Source organism: Chrysochloris asiatica, unplaced genomic scaffold (assembly GCF_000296735.1).
Source record: "Chrysochloris asiatica unplaced genomic scaffold, ChrAsi1.0 scaffold00418, whole genome shotgun sequence".
NCBI classification, from domain to species: domain Eukaryota; kingdom Metazoa; phylum Chordata; class Mammalia; order Afrosoricida; family Chrysochloridae; genus Chrysochloris; species Chrysochloris asiatica.
Window position 1 is genome coordinate 411,714 of NW_006408936.1, and position 22,022 is coordinate 433,735.

The 22,022-nt window shown below is 40.8% G+C and overlaps 1 protein-coding gene across 1 annotated transcript in view; it reads right to left on the reverse strand.

Annotated features, from left to right (window-relative positions):
• The window catches only part of FBXL7 (F-box and leucine-rich repeat protein 7), a 585,554-nt gene that overhangs the window by 359,368 nt on the left and 204,164 nt on the right, over positions 1-22,022 (reverse strand). The window contains exon 2 of the mRNA XM_006876831.1: positions 19,716-19,805. Coding sequence (XP_006876893.1) covers positions 19,716-19,805 — 90 coding nt within the window. The remainder of the gene's footprint in view (positions 1-19,715; positions 19,806-22,022) is intronic.

Below are 22,022 nucleotides of genomic sequence, written 5' to 3' on the forward strand. Positions count from 1 at the left end.
GACTCATAGTGACTCTGTATAGGGCTTCTGGGCTATAAATCTGTAAAGCCTCATCTTTCTTCCATGTAGCAGCTGATGGATTTGAACTGCTCACCTGACAATTAGTAGTCTAATACACAACTCACTACACTACCAGGGCTTCTTAATACTATCTTTGTTATTGTTGTTACATGCTGACCAGTTGATTTCTACTCATAATGACCCGGGAGAGAGTTTCCAAGGAGCGGCTGGTGAATTTGAACCACTGACCTTGCAGTTCAAACTGACCTAGCAATTCAGTGCATTACCTCACAGCGCCACATCAGGACTCCAATTTCACTTTCTAAATTCCTGTATATTCATAGCTCAGTTTATCCTCTATCATCCATACCTGTTAAATGCTTGCATACGTAGAACACGTGTTCATGATGGTAAGGAAATGCTACCCTCATTACATCATCTCAAACTGTTCACGAGCATCCTCTTCCATACGTATATTCAGTCAACAAATTACAAATGCAATTACAATTTTTTTGTGTGTGTGTGCACATGGAAAGCATGTTAGATGTTGGGTTTATTCTCACAGGTAAACATAGTAGAATTTGGTTAAGTCTCAAAGTAAAAACCCCACTGGGCCCAGGATGTATCTGAAATGGATGTGTCTTAACAATTTACAGACTGATTTTTAAACTCAAAACTCCTTTGAATACTTGTTCATGAGTAGAATACATAATATACTGTTTATTCTTCTCGGTCTCTCTCTCTCTCACACACACACACACACAAAATCATTGGGATTTCAATGAGAATTATGTTGAATTCATTTAGGGACAATCTGTCCTTGTGGGGAGTCTTAGAGTGGTACAAGAGGTCAGCACACTCAGCTGCTAAGTGGGAAATTGGAAGTTTGGGTCTACCTAGAAACACCTGGTATGGTGCTGTGGGATAAAGCACTGGGCCACAAGGTCGGCGGTTCAAACTCATCAGCTGCTCATTGGAAACACTATAAAGGGTCGGTATGAGTCAGAACTAACTTGATGGGACCTAACAACAACAACGACAACAAGAGGGACTTTGGAAGGAAGGCCTGGAGATGGCCATGTGAAAAATGCACCACTGAAAACCCCGTGGAGCACAGTTCTACCCTGGCACTCCTGCGCTTGCCGGAAATTGAAGATGGCTGAATGGCATCTGGTTCACTGTTTTCTATGCACATCTTTTTGTCCTAAAAGGTGAATTCAAATGGATCACAGGAAGTAACTAGGAATCAGCTGATGAAGACAAAACAGCTCATTGAGAGTACTGGTGTTGTTATAGGCTGTTGTGTTCATTCCCACTCAATAGTGAACCTGTATAGGGTTTCCATGGAGCAGCTGGTGAGCTTGAACCGCTGACATTTTGGTTCAAAGGACTTTGCAGTTCAGTGTTTATCCTACAGTGCCACACCAGGAGGGGGTCACTGGTAAAGTACTATTGTTTTCTGGTTTCCAGGTAAGGAAATCAGGGCTAAGAAATTTTGTAGGTCCCACAGAAAGGGTAAGTAAAAGAAAAATAGCATTTTCAGAGTTTTCCATCAGATGAATCCTCTTTACTTAGTTTTCCAAATGTATCCTTTAGCCACAATTCAGCTCTGTGTAAATCTCTGGGATGGAATGGCTTTAATTTCCAATCTCTGCCCACTTCCGACCCAGCTAAACAAAGCACAAAAGCTTTACAAATTTCAAGTTTCTAAGAAATAAATGACAGTTTATAAAAGATAAGAGGAGGGCAAGGTCAGTTCTCAGACAATTCTAAAATAAATAAATCTGTAAAAGAACACTATTATGATCTCCTTCAGGAATTTCTCTTTTTTTACATTTTCTTTGTAACAAATCACAAATCCATGAACAACAACAACAGGAAACAACAACAACAACAACACTGCTCATATTGTGGCCAATTCAGTCATATTGTGTGTCAATTACATGAAACTGACTTTTCTAATTTCATCAGTTCAGGACTCACAGGGTCTAATTTTGGTAGTTTTGAGTTATCAGTAGATGCAGAATTACAACAATTAAATGTATGTAAATTACAAGAGCTTGAAAGGATTTGATAAAATTAACAGGGTGAAGGAAGAAAACACTTTCCTTTGGACTTAAAAGTGGGGGAAGGAAACAGAAGACCCTAAAATTTGAGACGTATGCATTTATCTCGGAGTCCTGGTGTGGCGATGTAGGATAAGCTTAGGACCACAGGTTGGTATGAACCACAAGGTAACAGCTCAAACTCACCAGTCTCTCCTTGGAAACAATACTGGATCGCTATGAGTAGGAAATGACTTGATAGCAAAGCACTCAACAACAACAAATGTATCTCATTTAGCAATTTCTTGCTGTTAGCTGGCTTTGACTTAGTTCCAACTCCTCCTGACGCCAAGTACGAGATTAAAGACTGGACCCGTACAGTTTTGCAGGCTGTATTCTTACTGGGGAGTCCTGGTATGGCGCTGACTGTATATGAGTCAGACTGTAAAGTTGTTTGAACTGCAAGCTTGGTGGTTCAAACTTACCAGCTGCTCCTTGGAAACACTACACAGTGTCACTATGGGGTGGAATTGGCTCAACAGTGCTTAACAACAACATTCTTTACTGTGGAGTCTTGGTGTGGCACTGTGGGTTAATGCACTGCACTGCAAAGTTGGTTTGAACCGCAAGGTTGGCAGTTCAAACTCACCAGCCACTCCTTGGAAATCCTATACAGGGTCATTATGGGTCAGAACCGACTTGACAGCATTTAACAACAATTCATTACTGGAGCGGGTCATCAGACCTTTCTCCCTGGAAGCCCTAGGTGGATTTGAACCACCACCCTTTTGCTTAACAGTCAAACACTAATCATTTGTGCCACCAGCGCTCATTTAAGTGGCTTCAATGCAAAAACCTCATTGTTGTCAAGAGGATTTCGACTCACAGGTGCACTAAAGGACAGAGTAAGGCTGACTCACAGGGTTTTGAAGCCTGTAAGCAAATCTTCACAAGTGCAGACTGACACATCTTTCTCCTCCAGAGCAGCTGGTGGGTTCGGACAAGTTAGCAAGCAAGCCTTTAACCACATGGGAGGGCTCCCTGACAGTGATTTAGAATGTTAACAACAAAACACACAGAAAAAAAGGGCTCAAGTACCTGGCACTCATATACATGGAGTCCTGGTGTAGCACTGAGGAAAATGCACTGGACCACAGGGTCATCGGTTCAAACCCACAAGTTGCTCTTTGGAATCCCTACACAGAGTCATTATGAGTTGGAACCAACTCGACAGCATTTAACAACCACAACAACAATACACTGACTAGTATTCCTAGACAAGCTTCTTTTGGTTTTAAAAATGTTAGAACACATGAAAAGGTAGAAACTGGAACATTATCTCTAGTACCATCTGCCTTCTATTCTGCTTAAAGAAGTTGTTTGCTCCTTTAACCCAAAAGGCTTCTAAAATCAAATCACTGCTAAATATTCCCATGATGTGTCTCTAGTTCCTCTCAGCAGAAACATTCATTTAAAAAATAAGTCTACCTCTCACATTAGGCAGTGTAATGGGTTATAACCTGGGCTGCTAAATATAATGTCAGCAGTTCAAATCTACCAGTTAATCCTCAGAAGAAAGATGAGGCTTTCTACTCCCGTAAAAATTGACCAGCCTTGGAAACCCTATGCACAGTCACTATGACTTGGAACTCACTTCACAGCATACAACCACCACCACATATTGAGTTGGTATTTCACAGCTTTTGAGTAGAGTCTTCTGACTCCAGTTAAACAGGAGTTTCAAATCCTAAACAAAAACTGTTCTTTCATTCAAAAAGCATTTAGCAAATTATTATTATATATGATATAACAATGATAACTGTGAGGTACACAAAGATAAATAAAGCACAATTCCTTCCTTGAAGGAGTCCAATCAAGTACAAGAATGATACTGTGAAGATAAGAGATTAGTGTACAGGACAAATAATCTACACACACCGTGAGATCAGAAGAAACTAGATGGTGCCAACCTACCACCACCAACTGTTCTAATCAGGGCCTCAATGCATGGACTCTGACAGAAGTGGACAAAACTTTGGAACAAAGCCTCAAATTCCTATAATCAAACAAACACACAAACCAGACCAAGTGGACTAGTTGAGAAGATTTCCTAAGACCAATACCCTGAGACACTTTTCAAACCTTGAATAGAAACTAACCTCTGAGGTCACTTTATAGGTAAACTAAAAATTGGGTAAAAGAAAATAATGTGTATCACCCTTAAGTGCAGATCTCCTTTAAATGAGATTAAATGAATAACAATTACTTACAAAAAATTCAATACTGAGTAGTTGTTATTATGACTAACTGTGATTGTCATATTGTAAAAGTAGAAGATTTGTAACATAAAGGGTGAAATAGTTAATCTTACAGTCCAGAAACAGAAATCCTCAGGGCCATCAAGGGAGAAGAGCATGAGCAGAATGTGGAACCTTATCCAGAGAAGCAGTGACACCGGAGATGGAGACACAGATGATGACAATGGAGAGAGAGAGAGCAGCTAAGGACTCTAGACTCATGGAAAGAGAAAGGCTGTGTGCTTTTAGCCAGGAGGCAGGCTTACAGAATGTGCCCTTTGGTTGTTTAAATTATTATATATTCCTGAGTGGTTTTGCGTACAACAATAAAACAAAACAAAAACAGAAGGAATAGAAGCAAATGCTGTTGAATGATGATGCATGGAGGGGATTGTAATCATTGCAATAAAACGAAGTAAGATAGGATGAGTGCAAAACCAATGTTCTCCTATGTAAACTACCACTCAATTCACAATAAAATCTATTTAAAAAAATGATAATGTAAGGAAGGAAAATAGATTAATGGAAATGAAACAACCAAAACAGACATAATGAGGATGTTTGTGCCTTGTGAAGAATGTACCAGTCAGCATCACCGAACAACTTGTGTAGAAATGCCAGAATCGGAGCTTAAAATAGTGTGTAAACCTTTACTAGCAACACAGTAAAACAGTAATAAAAATAAACAAACTACAGACTGATGCCATGAAATTATCATGGTTGTGGTTAGATGCCTTCTAGAAGGTTCTGACTCATAGCAACCCTATAGAAGATTTCTTAAGCTACAAATCTTTATGGGACTAGACAGTCTCATCTTTCTCTCAAGGTGGGTGTGAACTGCTGGCCTCGTGGTTAGAAGTCTAGTGTTTATCCTTCAACACCATCTGCCTCAAACTGATGTTGCTGTTGTCATTAAGTGCCATACAATTGGTTCACAACTCACAGCTACCGTGTGTAAAGTTTACAAGGAGTGGTTGGTGGGTTTTAACTTCTGATCTTGAGGTAAGCAGTTCAGTGCTTATCTTATGGCACACCACACTTACAGAGTGGCAGTTTAGACTAAGTCATGGCCAAGAACTGCCATTGTCATGTAGCAGGGAATTCTTGGCATATATGGAGAATGTGTGGGGCAAACAGTTGTTTGCGTGGTTGCTGAGTAGCAAGAGTCTTCCTAGCCTATGACATTTTGTATTACAAGCTAGCAGGACGCCACTATGTAATTTCACAAGTCTGCTGATTTCAAGTGTCTGGATAATGTTAAGAGAGAATCTTCAAAAATAGACCAGGTGAGTTCATCTAAGAATCCAGAGAACGATATATAGAAAGTCCATTTGAAGATATGAATCTTTTAAAACGTTCTAAGTGCGATTAGAATGTTCAGTTTTCTAATGTGTGTGAAGTTGAGTAATCATCTTCTCAAATCATTCTGCAAATAAATTTTGTGTAAAACAAACCATATCTGTTGTTCTGATGGAAAACAAACCATATTTGTTTCACATATTTGGACAGTTGCCCTTAATAGTTAAGCCATGCTGGCACACAGTAGGCAGTATTTAAAACCATAACTAAAAAGTCAGCTATACCTGTGAGAGTTAGAACGAGTGCCTAGAAAAGATGTAGTGGAGAATGATGAGTGTATGTAATGCTAACTCTGACGGTGGAAGCAACGACTGGTAAGCATGGTATAATATGTTGTTGTTGTTGTTAGAAACTGATGCAACATCAGTGTGGAATGATACCTTTAGAGATCGTATTGTTCTCCAGTACTAGCTTTGCTAAGCATGGCCCTATAACAGCAAGAGCGCTTTGCTTTGTTCCTGGCTTCACGCCGTGAATATATTTCTCCACTAAAAGGAACATAACTCTTCAGAGCATGGCTGAGTCCATGTCTTGCGCAGAAAAAAATTAGGATGTGTCTGAAACATTCTTTTGTGGCCATAAAACAAGGGTGGTTTTACAGGCATGAAGGACGGTGTTGGAGGGACAAAAGAGAAGTTTAAAAGCTTTATACAGTCAAAGTTGTGAAAAAGTCAAACATCAAAGAGAGAATAATAATGATAAATAATTAGAATTTTTGAGTTCATAATTATACTCAAAAGAGAGAAGTTAATATAAATTTTATGATGGTGGTTGGTGGTTACGTGTCATGGAGTCGATTCTGATTCATAACAACCCTGCAGAGGGTTTCTGAGGCTATAAATCTTTATGGGATCAGAAAGCCTCATCTTTGTCCCATGGAACGGCTGCTAGTTTCGAACTGATGACCTTGAGCTTAGCAACCCAACTCATAACCACTACACTACCAGAGCTCTTTATAAAGTATATACACTAATATAAATTATGGAGTCCTGGTGTAGTGCCGTGGGTTAATGCATTGGCCTGCAATGTCAGTTTGAATAGCAAGGTCGGCGGTTCAGGCTCACCAGCTGCTCCTTGGAAACCCTATGTACGTAGTGTCACTATGAGACAAAAAAGATTCAACGGTACTTAGCGATAACAAGAAGAATATAAATTATAGGAAACACTATTATACGCCCATGGAAGGCTCTAAATGTAACTTTAAAGAAAAGGAGAAAAAAAAAAAAAAAAGACCCACTGCTGTGAAGTTATTTCGACTCAGTGACTTTATAGGAAAGAGTAGGATTACTCCATAGGGTTCCCAAGGCTGTAAATCTTTATGGAAACAGACTGCTTCCTCTTTCTCTTGCAGAATGGCTGGTATGTGTAAACCACTGGTGCTCCTTGATAAACTACAGAATGCTTAAACCTGTCCAAATTGTCACCAGTGTTGTTGAGGACTACAGAGTCCATTCCTACTCATAGTGATCCCATATAACAGAGTAGAACCAAAGGATTTTCTGGGATAAACATTTGACTGGTAACCACATGGTTGTTGGTTCAAACCCAGTGTGTCTCCTTGGAAACCCTCTACAGAGTCACTATGAGTCAGAACTTACTTGATGTCATTTAACATCAGCAACAGTATTTATATGGACTATCTGAAGAAGAATGGGGCAGCAAGAATAAAGGAAGGCTCGTTAACAATCTGTCTGGTGTGGCGCTGTGGGTTAATGTGCTGGACTGCAAGGTTGTGGTTCAAGCTCACCAACCAGTACGTGAACAGCCTATACAGGGTCTCTATGAGTCAGAACTGACTCAAAAGCACATAACAACAACAATATGCAGATGTCACAACCTTGTTGTTAGCCACAAGCCAAAAGGATTTGAAGCACTTGGTGATGAAGATCAAAGAATACAGACTTTGATAAGGATTACAAATCATATAAACAGAAATCCTAACAATTGGACCAATAAATAACACATCAGAGGAAGGAAAAAATGAAATTGTCAAGGATTTCATTTTACTTGGACCTATGATCAATGCTCTTGGAAGTAGCAGTCAAGAAAGCAAAAACACATTGCACCGGACAAATATGTTTTATAAGACTTTAAAGTGTTAAAAAGCAAAGATGTCACTTTGAGGACTAAGGTGCACCTGACCCTAGGCACAGTATCTTCAAAGATGGACAATGAATAAAAGACCCCTAAGAAGAACTGATGCATTTGAATTATGGTGTCGGTGTGGAATATTCAAAGTATCATGGCTTGCCAGAAGAGCAAACAAATCTATCTTGGAAAAAGTGCAACCAGAATGCTCCTTAGAAATGAGATGGCTAGACTTTTTTTTGCATGCTTTGAACATGTTATCAGGATGAAAAAGAGGGAGATCCCCAACAAGATGAATTGACACAGTGTCTGCAAACAATGGACTCAAGCATAATTATTGTGATGTTGGCCCGGAATTGACTAGATAGCACCTAACAACGATCTTTACATGAGCAGACCACTAGGGCTTTCTCAAGTGTAGCAGTCCTGATGGATTCAAAACACTAACCTTCAGGATGGCGGCCAAGTTCTTAACCATTAGTCCATTGTGGGAGTGTAATTGATAGGTTCTTTGAAAATTAACTTTAATTGTATTTTGAGACAACAAACCATCTCAAAATTCAGCTCTTTTCTGTGGAAATTCACTCTCATTAAACATTCTGTGAGTTTAGTGGGTTTTACTGTGTTCAGGGTCATAGGAAGGCATTACCTTGGGGTTCACTCATGTCAATATTTGAAAACATCTCCTCAGCTCTACCATCTCTTCTGTTTTCAGCCCATCTCCCTCCTCAACCTGCGTCTCTTTTCTTTGTAGTTCAGAATCACTTTCTGTGTAGAAATTCCATTTCCATTTTCTTCACCCCCTATCCCCAAACTGATAGACCAACCCTATCCAGTTACACAGAACAAATGTCCTGCAGTGTTCCAGGTGACCTACTCTACTTTGCATAGCAGGATCACTGATAGCTTTTCTGGTGGCATGACCCTGGAAATATCTGTAAATATTATCTGCATTACTCTCTGCTTCCCAAGGACGGAACTCCTTTGACAGATTCTTCTAGAATCTTTCACTTATCTGTACATAATTTCTCAATCATGCATCTACAATTCCCTCCATAATGTAGATTTTCTAAGTTCTTTAAGTGAATAGGATGAGAAAAGAGCATTCTTTACAATGAAAGTGCTTTTATCTCATTATTTGTTAATCAGGACAACAGCTTTGGGAAGCCAAGATTTCCTGAGGAAGTTAGTTTATCCTCAGGAAGTTATTTCCTACTCAAGGAGGAAGTAAACACACATGTTAGCCTGCTTTGTAAGATCAGGCTGTGGCCAAGACTGCAAAGGGTAAACATTTCCAAGGATATCTGATGGCTCTGTCCTAAATTGTGGCCCCAACGTCCACCACATTCCCTCTGTACCAAAGTTGAGGTCAGAAGTCAGCCCTTTAGAGAAAAACATCCCAAAGTACCTAAAGAAAGGGGGCAGTTCCTAGACTTGAAAAGTGCCAACGTTGTCAATGACATCTCCCTTTCTCTAGAATCCATAAGAGGAAAGCTAGAATAAAGGAAAACAGCCACTTTGTATCATACAAGCACTTAGTCAACCCACTCACTATTGGCAGGGGAAGGTCTATTTGGAAGCCTCCACTTTCCCCACCTGACCCTGGAGAACAATCCCCTTACATGGATTTTTTCCAAACTCTGCAGATTTTGATTTAATAAAAAAACAAACAAAACACCCAACTTAGTTGCTGTTCTATTGATTGTGACCCACGGCACTCATGTGTGTCAGATCCATAGGCTTTCCCGTGGCTGACTTTTCCCAAAGTAGTTCCCCAGGCCTTTCTTCTGATGGAGTCCTATTAGCACAGTGGGTTAAGTAATGGGTCGCTAACCACTCTGTGTGAGAAAGCTGGGGCTGTCTGTTCCCATGAAGATTTATAACCTTGGAAACCCCATGGGGCATTTCTACTCTGCCCTATAGGATCCTAATGAGTCAGAATCAACTCAGTGACAGTGGGTTTTCTTCCGAGGCAACTCCTGCTGGACTTGAACTGCAAACCACTCCCTCAGTAGTGGAGTCCTTAGGTGTCTACATCCACGAGGAAGCTATCTAGCATGCTAAGCCTTCCTTTCCACCGTTCCTCTCTTCTACTCACACAAGCATCCCTCTTCCCCCATCCCTGGTCTCCCTACTTCCCAAATGATCACCCTAACTCCCATTGCTGGGATACATCCTATGCCGCCCTCAATTATTCTTCAACCGGCCCTGAAGTACTTACTTTCCCCAGTATCTACTAATGTTCTGGAAGTAATAGCTCTTGCCATAAAATCAAATTCCTTCAGGAGTTAGGGAGCTAAGAGAAGATGATGAAGGGCACTTGGTTAAGACAGTAACAGACGACTAGGACATTGGAGAGTTGCAGGGTACATTCTCCATCTAAGTCCATTCAATCAAACTCAAAACTAGTTTTAAACCTATTCAGAGAGAAGAAAAAGTATCTGATGGTAGAGATTAGTTTCCAGGCTACTAGTTTGTGATTCTCTGACTACCATGTATTTTGAACCTCTCACAAGTGCCTGAATCCTGTATGGCACTGTAAGTTAATGCACTGGACTGCAAAGTTGGTTTGAACCTCAAGGTTGGTGGTTCAAGTTCACCGGCCATTCCTTGGACACCCTATACAGGGTCGGTATGGGTAGGACCCGACTTGATGGCACTTAACAACAACAACAACACAAGTGCCTAATCAAACGCATCTGAACTTAAAATATACACATCAATAAATCCCCACTGGATTAAATTTACTGATATTATGGATAAAATGTCTGAGGAATGACACCAGTCTGCATTGCAAATAGATTGAGCTGAATTTACATGAATCAGAATGTCTTGGGCTGAAATACATTGATTACTTATTCACTGCTTTTTTGCAAATGGAAAAATGTAGGTGAGCAAACTAAACCTAGAATAATTCCTAGAGATGAGATTAGTAGATTGAAGATAAAATGCTTTCTTCTCTCTGGACTCTTCACAAAGGCACGGAGGGACTCTTAATTATAAAGATTGCTTTAAAATGTTCTTAAAACACACACATACTAGAATCTCATTTCCTTCTGAACCCACTCCATGACATTTGGCCCCTTTTGGAGGATAATTCCCTCAAGAAATTAAACTTAGTTCTTACATCCAGATGGTATTTAGGATTTCAGGAGACACTCCTTAGAGTACGTGCCAATTTTTTGAATACCTAGCTGATGAGCTTCCCATTGCTTAAAGGAATCCTTGGACTCAAATGCGAATTGTTTCTTAAATCAGATGCACTGAATCTCTTCTCCTCTTAAATCACCAGACACTAAGTGATGAAGTTTTTCAAATGCTATCTAATTTACAATTAGGCTGGAACTCACACAAGGAAGAAAAAAAAAAAGTGTCATGACCCAGGGAATTGCTAATTTAATTACCAAAACACATTAAGCATCAACAGCTAAACCCTCTCAAAGCTTTCCTAAATGATCCTGACATTTTCCGATATGATTAAATTTTATTAAAACCAAAATAAATCTTTATAATCATCAATCATTATCTTTCTCAGGCACACAGTAAAAACTCAGACACCCATATTTCCAATTTCTATCTACAACTCTCTACAGCTCCCTTTCCAATTTGGATAGGGTATTTTAGAACTTTTTTGTTTTGTTTTTAGATATTTACTCCACATCATTCTTTCCTCCTTTCTTCTACTTGTTATTTCTCTTCCTAAACCTTTAATTTGAATGTCATTGTTGTTAAGTGCCTTCAATTCAGTTCCGACCCATAGTGACCCTATATAGGGTTTCCAAGGAGCAGCTGGTGAGCTTGAACTGCTGACTCTGTGGTTCAAACCGACCTTGCAGTGCCCCGCATTAACCCACAGTGCCACACCAATAGATGCGTGAAAGTACATTTCCAAGACATAATGTCCTCAGAAACCAATATTCATCACATATATACATTTTCGGGAGTCCTGGTGTGGCACTGTAGGATCAATACTGAACTACTAACCACAAGGTTGGCAGTTCAAACCCATCAGCCACTCCTTGGAACTCCTATACAGAGTCACTATGAATCGGAACCAACTCTATGGTACTTAACAACAACATACATTTCCAACTGAAGAATAATTCTATGGCTGGGTTTTAAACAGAAAATAAGTAATATAATTATTCAGAACCTCCATATCGCATGTACTATATATAGAACCTTTAGGAGTCCTGGTGTAGCTATGCAGGATAATGCACTGGACTGCAAGGGTGGTTTGAACCACAAGGTTGCCATTTCAAACTACCACTCGCTTCTCAGAAACCCTATATAGGGTTGGAACTAACTAGACCTCACTTAACAACAACAATAACAACACAGAATCTTTAGAGTCTGGTGTGGCACTGTAGGATAAGCACTGGACCACAAGGTTGGCAGTTCAAACTCACCAGTGGCTCCTTGGAAACCCTACACTGGCTATGAGTCAGAACCGACTCGACAGCACTTAACAACAACTACTACATAGACGTTTTAAGAAACATTTGGCACAACAGTTAAGCACCTGACACCAACCAAAAGGCTGGCAGTTCAAACCTTCCCAGAGGCTGTACAGGCAAAATTTCCTCTCATAATAAATATTGCAGTTGAGACAACCTTTTGGGTCAGCTCTACACTGCCACATGGAGTCGTTATACAGGACAATCAACTCAGTGGCACCTAACAACAACAACACAGAACATTTACCATGACTAACTTAACTATTAATTTCAAATACCATCTCCATCCGATGTAATATTCCATGGGCAGAGTGATGGTGGTCTGCAAACCAACCCTTCAAGAGTTCATTAATCAACAGCTTGGAAAACTGACTTTTGCTTTCTATAATAATGATGCAAAGTTAACCTCTAGGGCTTTCCCTGAACAGTAATTGCCAAACTAGACAACTTTATGGTTGACATTTCAAAAGGTACTTCTCATCCTTACCCACTGCCATCAACTCAATCCCAACTCATAGAGGACCTTATGGTGGGTTTCAGAGATTGTAAATCTTTACAGGAACAGACCCTAGTATTTCTTCTGAGGAGTGACTGGTAGTGACACAGCACATAACCCACAGTGTCACATAACTACTGATCTCCTGGCTAGTGACACAGCACATAACCCACAGTGTCACCATGGTTCCTGGTGCTTCTCTTGGGTGCTTTTAAAATAAACTTCATAAAGCATTTGTACCCACATCTTAGGAGGAAGAGGAGTGTGATGATGAAGAAACTGTAATGCAGCAATGCCAGTGGAAGTACATAAGTGTTCCCAAAAGGATCTGTGGTATTTGTCCAATAGCCAGATATCACAGCGAAAGAGGAATTTTAGGGCAAGAGAATCTACTTGATTTAGAAGAGCCATCTGCCCCTTACTGGGTGAGTGTCATGAGTTTTGTCTCAGAGGTACACTCAAGGAGGTAATACGAAGAGGACAAAGAAAATAAAAAACAAAGCCAGATGTCTGGGCACTTTCCAAATACCTTCACAGAATACCTGAGCCACGGTGATTGTACGAATACAGTGGTGACTGGGATTCTGAGGCAAGAATATTGTGATCCAGTCTTCAGCAGTCACCTCCTGTCACGTGCCTCAAATGAGACGTCTGGAAACAAAGATTCTCTTAGGAAGGTAAACAAACAAGTCTCAGGAAGCAAAGCTCGAGCGACTATGCAAGATTGTCTTAACTCAGGAGCTGAGGTTAAGGTAGTTTTATCTATCTCTCAGCAACATGAGGACCTGACCTTTTATGATTTGAAGCTGCTCCCCTCCCACTGGAAATCATGTGCTACGTGTTTGAACTTTATTACCTTTCTCCAAACTCGCTTCCTTGACAGTCTGCACATCTCTACAATCAGTTCAAAGCCAGCAGCTGGAAACCATTTGGACAAGAGAGAAGGAGACCATTTAGCATCCAGAAAGCAACAACTTTTTTTTGTTGTTTTTAAAAGGTTTTTGGTTTGGTTGTTTTCCCCTAACTTGACCACCTCAAAACAATTGTTGTCGTCAAGTGTCATAGAGTCAGTTCTGACCCACAATAACCTTGTGTAGGGTTTCTGAGGAGTGGCTAGTGAGCTTGAACCACCGACCTTGTGGTTTAAGCAACTTTGCAGTCTAGTGCATTAGCCTACACTGCCGCACCAGGACTCCTCCAAAACAATATTGTGTACCAAAAAGCAAACCCCAAAAACAACGGCCCTGCTTAACCATTTATTGGGTATCTATCTAATCTCTTTACTTGTATATGCCACAATGTTTTCTGTAAATAAATACACTCAATTAGAAAATCTCCAAGGACCATTATAGCTTGGAACACCCTGTCAGTCCATGCTTGCCTGCTGTAATAAGCATTAGGAACCATCCACTGTCTCTATAAATTGGGTTGCCAGTGAGTTCAAAGTCTGAATTTGAATATCTTCAAACAGCATCTGGATGAAACAGACTCTACACCAGCCAATTAAACTTGACCTTAGAATTTCTTTGCTTCACCTTCCTTTCCCTGCATCAGAGAAGGCTGGGCTCTCCCTGCTGCCTCACAGTTGTCTGAAAGAAGCCCAAACTTAGAATCTTGTTCGCCATCCAACCCAAGCCAACTGATTCTGCTCAAGGATATCTGTGGTACGTGTGGGCAGGATTTCCAGAGCTGAAGGTCAAAGACTCTTTCTTTCTAGTCAAGGAGAGAGCAAACATCCCATGGATGAAAAAGCCTCCAAAACGTGGGAGAGAAACAACAGCAACACAAGAAGAGAAGTTTTTCTTACCATGTTAGAATGCAGAATGTGTTGGGGAGTAAAAATAGAAAGTTTCCAGCCTTCTACACTTAAATCCTGCATCCTTGCAAAACCAGGAAATCTGGATCTTAAATTGCCATAACACATAGAATGGGTTTTAAAAGGAACATGTCCCCCACTGACTGCTAATTCCTTATAAAAGGGATGGTTGTAAAATCATATAAAAGCCAATGCTCTTAACTTTTGCAGGAGACCACGAGAGGCATACCTGTACTTTCATCAGATTGAATATGCCACTCTCTCCAGGATTAAAATGAAACAGTGTCACTAACTGTTTGCACTGTGCCTTTTGACCCTAAGTAGATTGGCTGAAACACTATGTAGGCAGTAGGGACACCAGCTGTGAGCAAAGACCCAGCTAGAATGAAGAAACATGATGTCTCCACTGTTAGTGTTGGGTGTAGGATACACAACATGAGCTGATGCTAAGAGATAATACTGGGAAAATCTCTATGGGTAACCTGAGGCTGGTAACCTCTCATGTCTTCCAGAACATCCCAGGAGAACAGGACTGTGAGGCATCAGTTCTGAGGAGGTGGCTCTCCAGCCAGCTCTGGCCCCGAGGTCCCAGCATCTCAGCTGGCAACCCAACATGGTCAACATGGCTTGCATGATCAACACTCCCTCTTTGATCCGGTATGCTGACCATTATTCATGATCGCCTCCTGACACTGAAAACAGTCTGTGACAACTTAGTCTGAAGACCACCCAGGAGGAGTAGCTCCCTGAGACCCTCTTGTTTTTAATGGGGACCATTCAATGACTGTGTGTAACCTCGCTGAGTTCTGAAGCAGTTGTCACGATCCAATGTTAGAACACGACCAGCCAATCGGTAAGGTGCCTTGGGCCCATCCAGAGTTCATTCCCATTCCCACCCCTAAAAACAACAATTGTTGTTGTTGTTAAGTTCCATCCAGTCGGTTCTGACCCATAGCAATCCTGTATGAGGTTTCACTACGAATCAGAATTAACTCGAGGGTAACAGGTATTTTGTTTTCTGGGTTTTGTAGGTGTGTCTGTGTGAAAACAAGTGTGGTTCTGATTGGAGAAGCTATGTGGAGCTGAGGGATAAAGCACTGGACTTCAAGGTTGGTTTGAACGACAAGGTCAGGATTCAAACTCACCAGTGGCTCCCTGGAAACTGTATACAAACCAGGTGCCTATGATCTGGAATCGACTCAATGACACTTGGTAACAACAGCAGAAACATCTAGAATAAGGAGCCCTGGCAGTACAGTGCGTTAAGCATTTTGATTGCTAACCATCAGGCTGGCAGTTCAAACCCACGAGCTGCTCAGAGGAAGAAAGAAGAGGCTGCCAGTTCCTATAAAAAGTTACAATCTCAGAAGCACTAAGTAGGGTCACTATGAGTCAGAATCAACTCGGTGGCAATGGAGTTGGTTTTGGTTTGGAGTTACATAGAGTAGGTAGCTACACATTTCCCAGGAAGGGACAATTGCTTCCCCCTTAGAATAGGGGGCCTCCCTATGGAGGCCAGACACATGTACTGCCTTCCATGAGTGTGCAACACATACACACCAGCACCACCACCTTCCCCAACCACTCCATCATTGAAAACCCCAACACCATGTTGTTAAATACTTCCAACCCAGCTATTAGAGGGAGACACAGCCACAGCATTCAAAGCCTGCTGGAAAACTGAATGTTGTCTTTCACCATATATGTGACTTTTAGAAGTCAGTATCACTCTGACCTTTCTACGGAGGATCATGCTTGTGCTTCTCAAAGGTGATACTGATGAGTTCAAAGGTGAAGAGGCTTTCAAAACAACCTGAAGAAAATAACCAACATTGAAGAGCTTCCAGGGACATCGCTCACCTGACACTCTCTTAGAATCACAGGTGAGAATGGTGGGGTAAGAATCAGAGTAGCATGCGGAACTGTGCTCTTCAGTGGGAGTTGTAAAAAGTCACGGTTCACCTGCTGCTTCTTGGTCAGCATGCTGATTCTACTCGTTGCCTAGATGTTTTACAAACAAACAAACAAACATACAAAAAACCCACTGCCATTGAATGGCTTCCAACCCACAGAGTAGAACTGTCCCCAATGGGACAGCAGAACTGTCAGTCTATGGAAGCAGATGGCCTCATCTTTCTCCCTTGGAGCAGCTGTGGATTTGAACTGCCACTTATCTTAAGGTTAGCAAGACAATGCTTAGTGCACAGTACCAACAAGTCTCCTAAGGTGTTTCCAGAAGGAGAAAATGATGGTTCCATTAGCTAAATGCACCAGTGGAGGGATGACAATCCAACACCTGAATCATCCTGAGAATTGCACCAGGTCTCTGCTGCCTGCATGTTTTAAAAATCAGCAATGGCTACTCTGGATCCGTTCTGTAAGCACCAGCTTGATACCATGAGGCCAATTTTACAGCAAACATCCCTGAAACGTACCTTAGTGTGATTCATCAATTGCCTCATAGCATATGGAAGTTGGACAATGAATACAGAAGACAGAAGAGTCGATGCATTTGAATTGAAGTGTTGCAGAAGAATATTGAAAATACTGTTGACTGCCAGAAGAACAAATAAATCTGTCTTGGAAGAAATGTAGCCAAAATGCTCCTGAGAAACGCAGATGGGAAGTCTTTGCCCCTAGTACTTCGTACATGTTGTCAGGAGGGATCAGTCCCTGCAGGAGGACATCATATTTCGTATAGTGGAGCATCAGTGCAAAGAGGAAGATGCCCAATGAGATGGATTACCATGGTGACAGCAATATGACCTTAGACAAAACAGCAACTATGAGGATGGCTCAGGACCGGGCAGTACATAGGGTCACTATGAGTCAGAATTGTCTCAAGTGTATATATCAAGAATCAATCATTCAATCAAACATTAAGGGGTTCTGGTAGCTCTGTAGGATAAGCACTGGACTGCTAGCCACAAGGTCAGCAGTTCAAACCCGTCAGTTTCTCCATGGGAGAGACTTTGTGCTCCTGTAAAGATTTACAGTTTGGGAGTATAGATTGGAATCAATTCAATGAAAGTGTGTGTTTTAATCAACATAGTATTAACTATTAATACTAATATTAAGGTATATAGCTTAGTAGGCCAACACTAATGTAATGATTGGAGTCCTGATGTGGCACTACAGAATAAGTAATAATCTAATAGATTGTAAAACACTTTCTCATTTTCATTGATTGCAAAAAACTCTATAGCAATATGGATTCAGACATAAAATCTTCCCAAATTATGTTTAGTAAAACATAACATTAAAAAAGATCTTCTTTTCCGATAAAGAAGGAAGTGGGTAACATCTTTTATAGGTACATTTCTTCCATGTAAGAGTTTAAAAAAATTCTAATTTAGCCTAGTTGCCAGTTCTGTTGCATATGAACATCGTATTTTTTTCTGACTGACTCTACCATCAGATTGACAGAAAATAATTGTGACAAAATGTATAAAACATTGGCTGGGCCTGGGCCAAAAGAATTTTCCTAAGGGGAAGACAAAGTAACACAAAAATTTTAGGTCCCTATGGAGTTCTGTTGAGGCATGAAAAGCAGACATTTTTAAATGTATGAAACCTACAGTCTTTCTCACCCCCTCACATGGAGCAGCACATACAGTTAAGCATTTTCCATTCTTGAAATGAATGGAACAAAAATAATGAAGAAACTTAAATCTTGATAGCAAACCACCGAGGGGCTGTTTAGCATATTTTTAACTTTCTACTTTATAGCCATTCAACTGAGGCACATGACTTTGACAGGTTTGCCTGAAAAGAAATGGCAATAAGGAATGATCCTCTTGCCAGACTTCTGATTAGAGAGGATCTTCAATCAATTAAACTGAAATGATTTTCATGCTGGCTTCTGAGAAGAGATGTCTCCAAACAAATGTCTAGAATCAATTAACCACATTTGCATATCACCTTTACTGAATTCCAAGAATGATCTAATGTCCACATTTGAATTAAAAGGCACAAATTAAAGCTTAATTACTACCTGATGCTTTGTTTCCATTCAGGCGAACACCCTAATCGGGGTGCCTTGCATTGATGGTGGTTTGCATTTAATGATGCCAGGGCATTATCACAAGAGTATATAATCCAGTTGGAAAAACTCATTACAAATCAATCTTGGGATAATTAACCCACACAAGGCAATTCTAGGTTGCTTGAAAAATACCAAATCAAAGAATACCCAAAATGAAAATATAGGCTCACAGAGGGTAACCATCATTATACACAGCAATACACATTAAGAGAAATCAAACAACAGAAATGACCAACATCATATCATGAATGTCCTTCCAAATATTGTGAGCAGAAACTAAGCCTGAAAGTGGGCTTCCTCAATACCCTGTACACTTCAGGATACACTGAGTCCTACAAAACGTCCATAAAATTAGTGAACACATTGGTGTTATACACTGCAACTCCATTTGACATTTAATTTAGAAAGAACTCTTTTTTAGAAAGGAAGTCCTCTAACTGCGTTAAAAGGAAAGAAAATGATCCGATAATCGGTTCAACTTTCCACAAACAAAACCACAGATACAAAGATTTCTACTCTCCAACAAGTAAGCAATAACTAAAAGTCTTCTCCATTGGGAAGTGGTTGGTTTCCCAGAGGGACTACTTTACTACACACAAAGGCTTTATCAAGAATGTCAGTGTGATTAGTCTTTTTCACATCAGAATTTTTCCCTGACTATTTAAATGACAGGCCATCCTATTCCCAAATAAATACTGGTGAATAGTTCAAGTTGAATGAATTACATGAATGTGATATTCCCTTTGGTCCAATCCTGAATTCCAGGTACTTCAAGGTTGGTGAAAATTCTAGCACAAAAATGCAAGGATTTTATAATCACACTATTTCCACAATAAAAAACAAACTACCTAACACCATCAAAATGAACCAAAAGAAGCCCATCTTAGTTTCACAAAATACCAGCACTTGTTATAGAACTGAGAGCTTTCAACCCAACAAATCAACATTAATGGATATTCACATCCATGCAACCAAAAGGAAACACAGGTGCCCCCTTTGTTTCTCATTGTTGAAAATCTCAGTACAACAGAACTGAGCCCCACACATTTATTTGTCTTCCAAACACAGCCAAGCACTTACAGAAGGCAAGTTAATGAAGACCAGCTGCCTACCTTCGCTGGTGGCCACATTTTTCTGGGCTTTGGTCGGTGTGTGATCTGTGCCTGAACTCACGTCAGATGAGATGCTGGAGCTGCCTTTGCCTAAAGAAAACAAAAAAGAACAATTCATCAGTTTTCTCATTTCAGAACTAGATACCATTCCATTGATGTAGTGAATTTCAGATAACTGAGGGCTGGCAGACAGTGATAGCTCCATGGTGGGTTTGTGATGATCAATGGTTATTCCAAGGCGGAAATCTTGCCTTCCATGAATGAGGTCCAGGTTCAATTCCAAGCCAATGAATTTCAAGTGAAATCACCACCTGTCTGTCAGTGGTAGCTTGCATGCTGCTATGATAATGAAAAAGTTTAAGGGGAGCTTCCACACTAAAATGGACTAGGAAGAAAAGAAAATGATAATCTACTTAAGAAAATCAGCCAATGAAAACCTTATTAACCAGAGCTTCCAATCCTGTTGTGTATAGGGAAATCATGATTTGGGGGCTGATTCAAGGCCTGCTAATTGTGCTGGCTTCTGAGTTGCTGTAATTCTGGAAGCTATACCATGTGTATTTTAAATACCAGCAGGCTCACAAGTGGTGGACAGGTTTCAGATGAGCTTCCAGATAAAGACAGACTAGGAAGAAGGAGTGACGAACTACTTCTGAATCTTTAGTCACTGAAAACCTTATGAATAGCAGAGAAACACTGTCAGATAAAGTGCCAGAAAATGAGTCCCCACCTCAGGTTGGAAGGCACTCAAAATGAGACTGGGGAGGAGCTGCGTCCTGAAAGTGGGAGTTCATCGTGATGATGTGAATAGAGTAAAATCCATGGGAGTAAAGCCCGTGAAAACTTTATTTGCTGATGGCGCACAACTCAAAATGATGATAAAGTGCTGTAAACATCAATTAATAATCAGATTATGAAATGTATGAAGTATGAACTAGGAAAATTTGAAGTTGTCAAAAATGAAATGGAATGCATAAACATAGATATCTTAGGCATTAGTGACTTGAAATGGACTGGTATTGGCCATTTCGAATATGACAATCAATGCCAGGGATGACAAATTGAAGATGAATGGTGTTGCATTCATTGTCAAAAGTACATATCCTGTTACTTCCGGTTCTGGTGGGGGCTGAGGCAGAGTCGGGTAGGACAGGATCTGTGGGGGAGGGACTGAAAACCCAGAGAAGCTGTTTTCACAAAGCAGCACCAGAGCTCTGGATCTAGGGTAAGGTGCAGAGTGTCAGTTTCGCACACACGCCAGCGGAAAAATCATGGTATAAAGGAAAATACTGACAGTTAGTAATCACTTGAGACACTGGACTCCCTCTGCAGCCACCCCACCCGGGCAGAGTACAGAGGGTGGGGCTACAGCCAGACTGGCACAGGGAACTGGTGCTGAAAGAGGTGCAATGACATTTGCAAAAGGAGGTGCGGGGGGCTTCCATACATTTTTTCCTCCTCTTCCCTTTTCCCCCTTCTTAGCCCAGCCTGGATGCCTTCAGGCAGAGGTGGGTGCACAACCCCCCCAAAAAAGTCCAGCGTTGAGCACACAGTTTTCCCAGAGAGAAAGAACCCTATCAGACCCAAAAGCAAATTCTTTGGCGGCTATATATGACATCAGCCTCTGGGTTGCAACCCTAAAATTAACTGTGTAGGACCCTTTACTCCGGCATATCCAGCAAGACAAAAGCAGGCCAGTCAGGCTTGACAGACAAACCATACGAACAATCGGTAAAACCTCAACATAAAAGGATGCAACTAACACAAAAATTATGCTGTGCACACACAGATACCTAACCGACCTTCAGAGACAAAAACAGTAGACAATCTTTCTCCCATTAACTTCTCAATATCTATCTATGCACCTCTACGATGGTGACTAGAGGAGGGGCCTGAGCGAACGGATACCCCACCCACTGCTGAAGGCTTTAAAAGTGCACACACACAGTCTGTGTAGCAAGGTGACTGGCCATTTTTGTTTCTAAGTGGTGGTATTTGTCTCTGCTCTTATATTGCATCTCGTTTTGGGCCGTTTGTTCACTTACATTTCCAGGAGGTGGAAGTTTTCACTCCCTATGTTACCCAGGAAGAGACACTGACCATGGCCATATAACCAAGCTACACGCATACTCCATAAAATTCCACCATTGAGACAAGAGGCAATAACAGCTTCTAAGCATTACACGCTAAAAGGGAAGCCTATCTCCTGATCATATCCACCAGGAGAACCCAGTAAGTTTAATAACACAGCAACAAAAATCCATTTAAGCATTAAAAAACCCACATAACTACTGGAAATAACCAAAA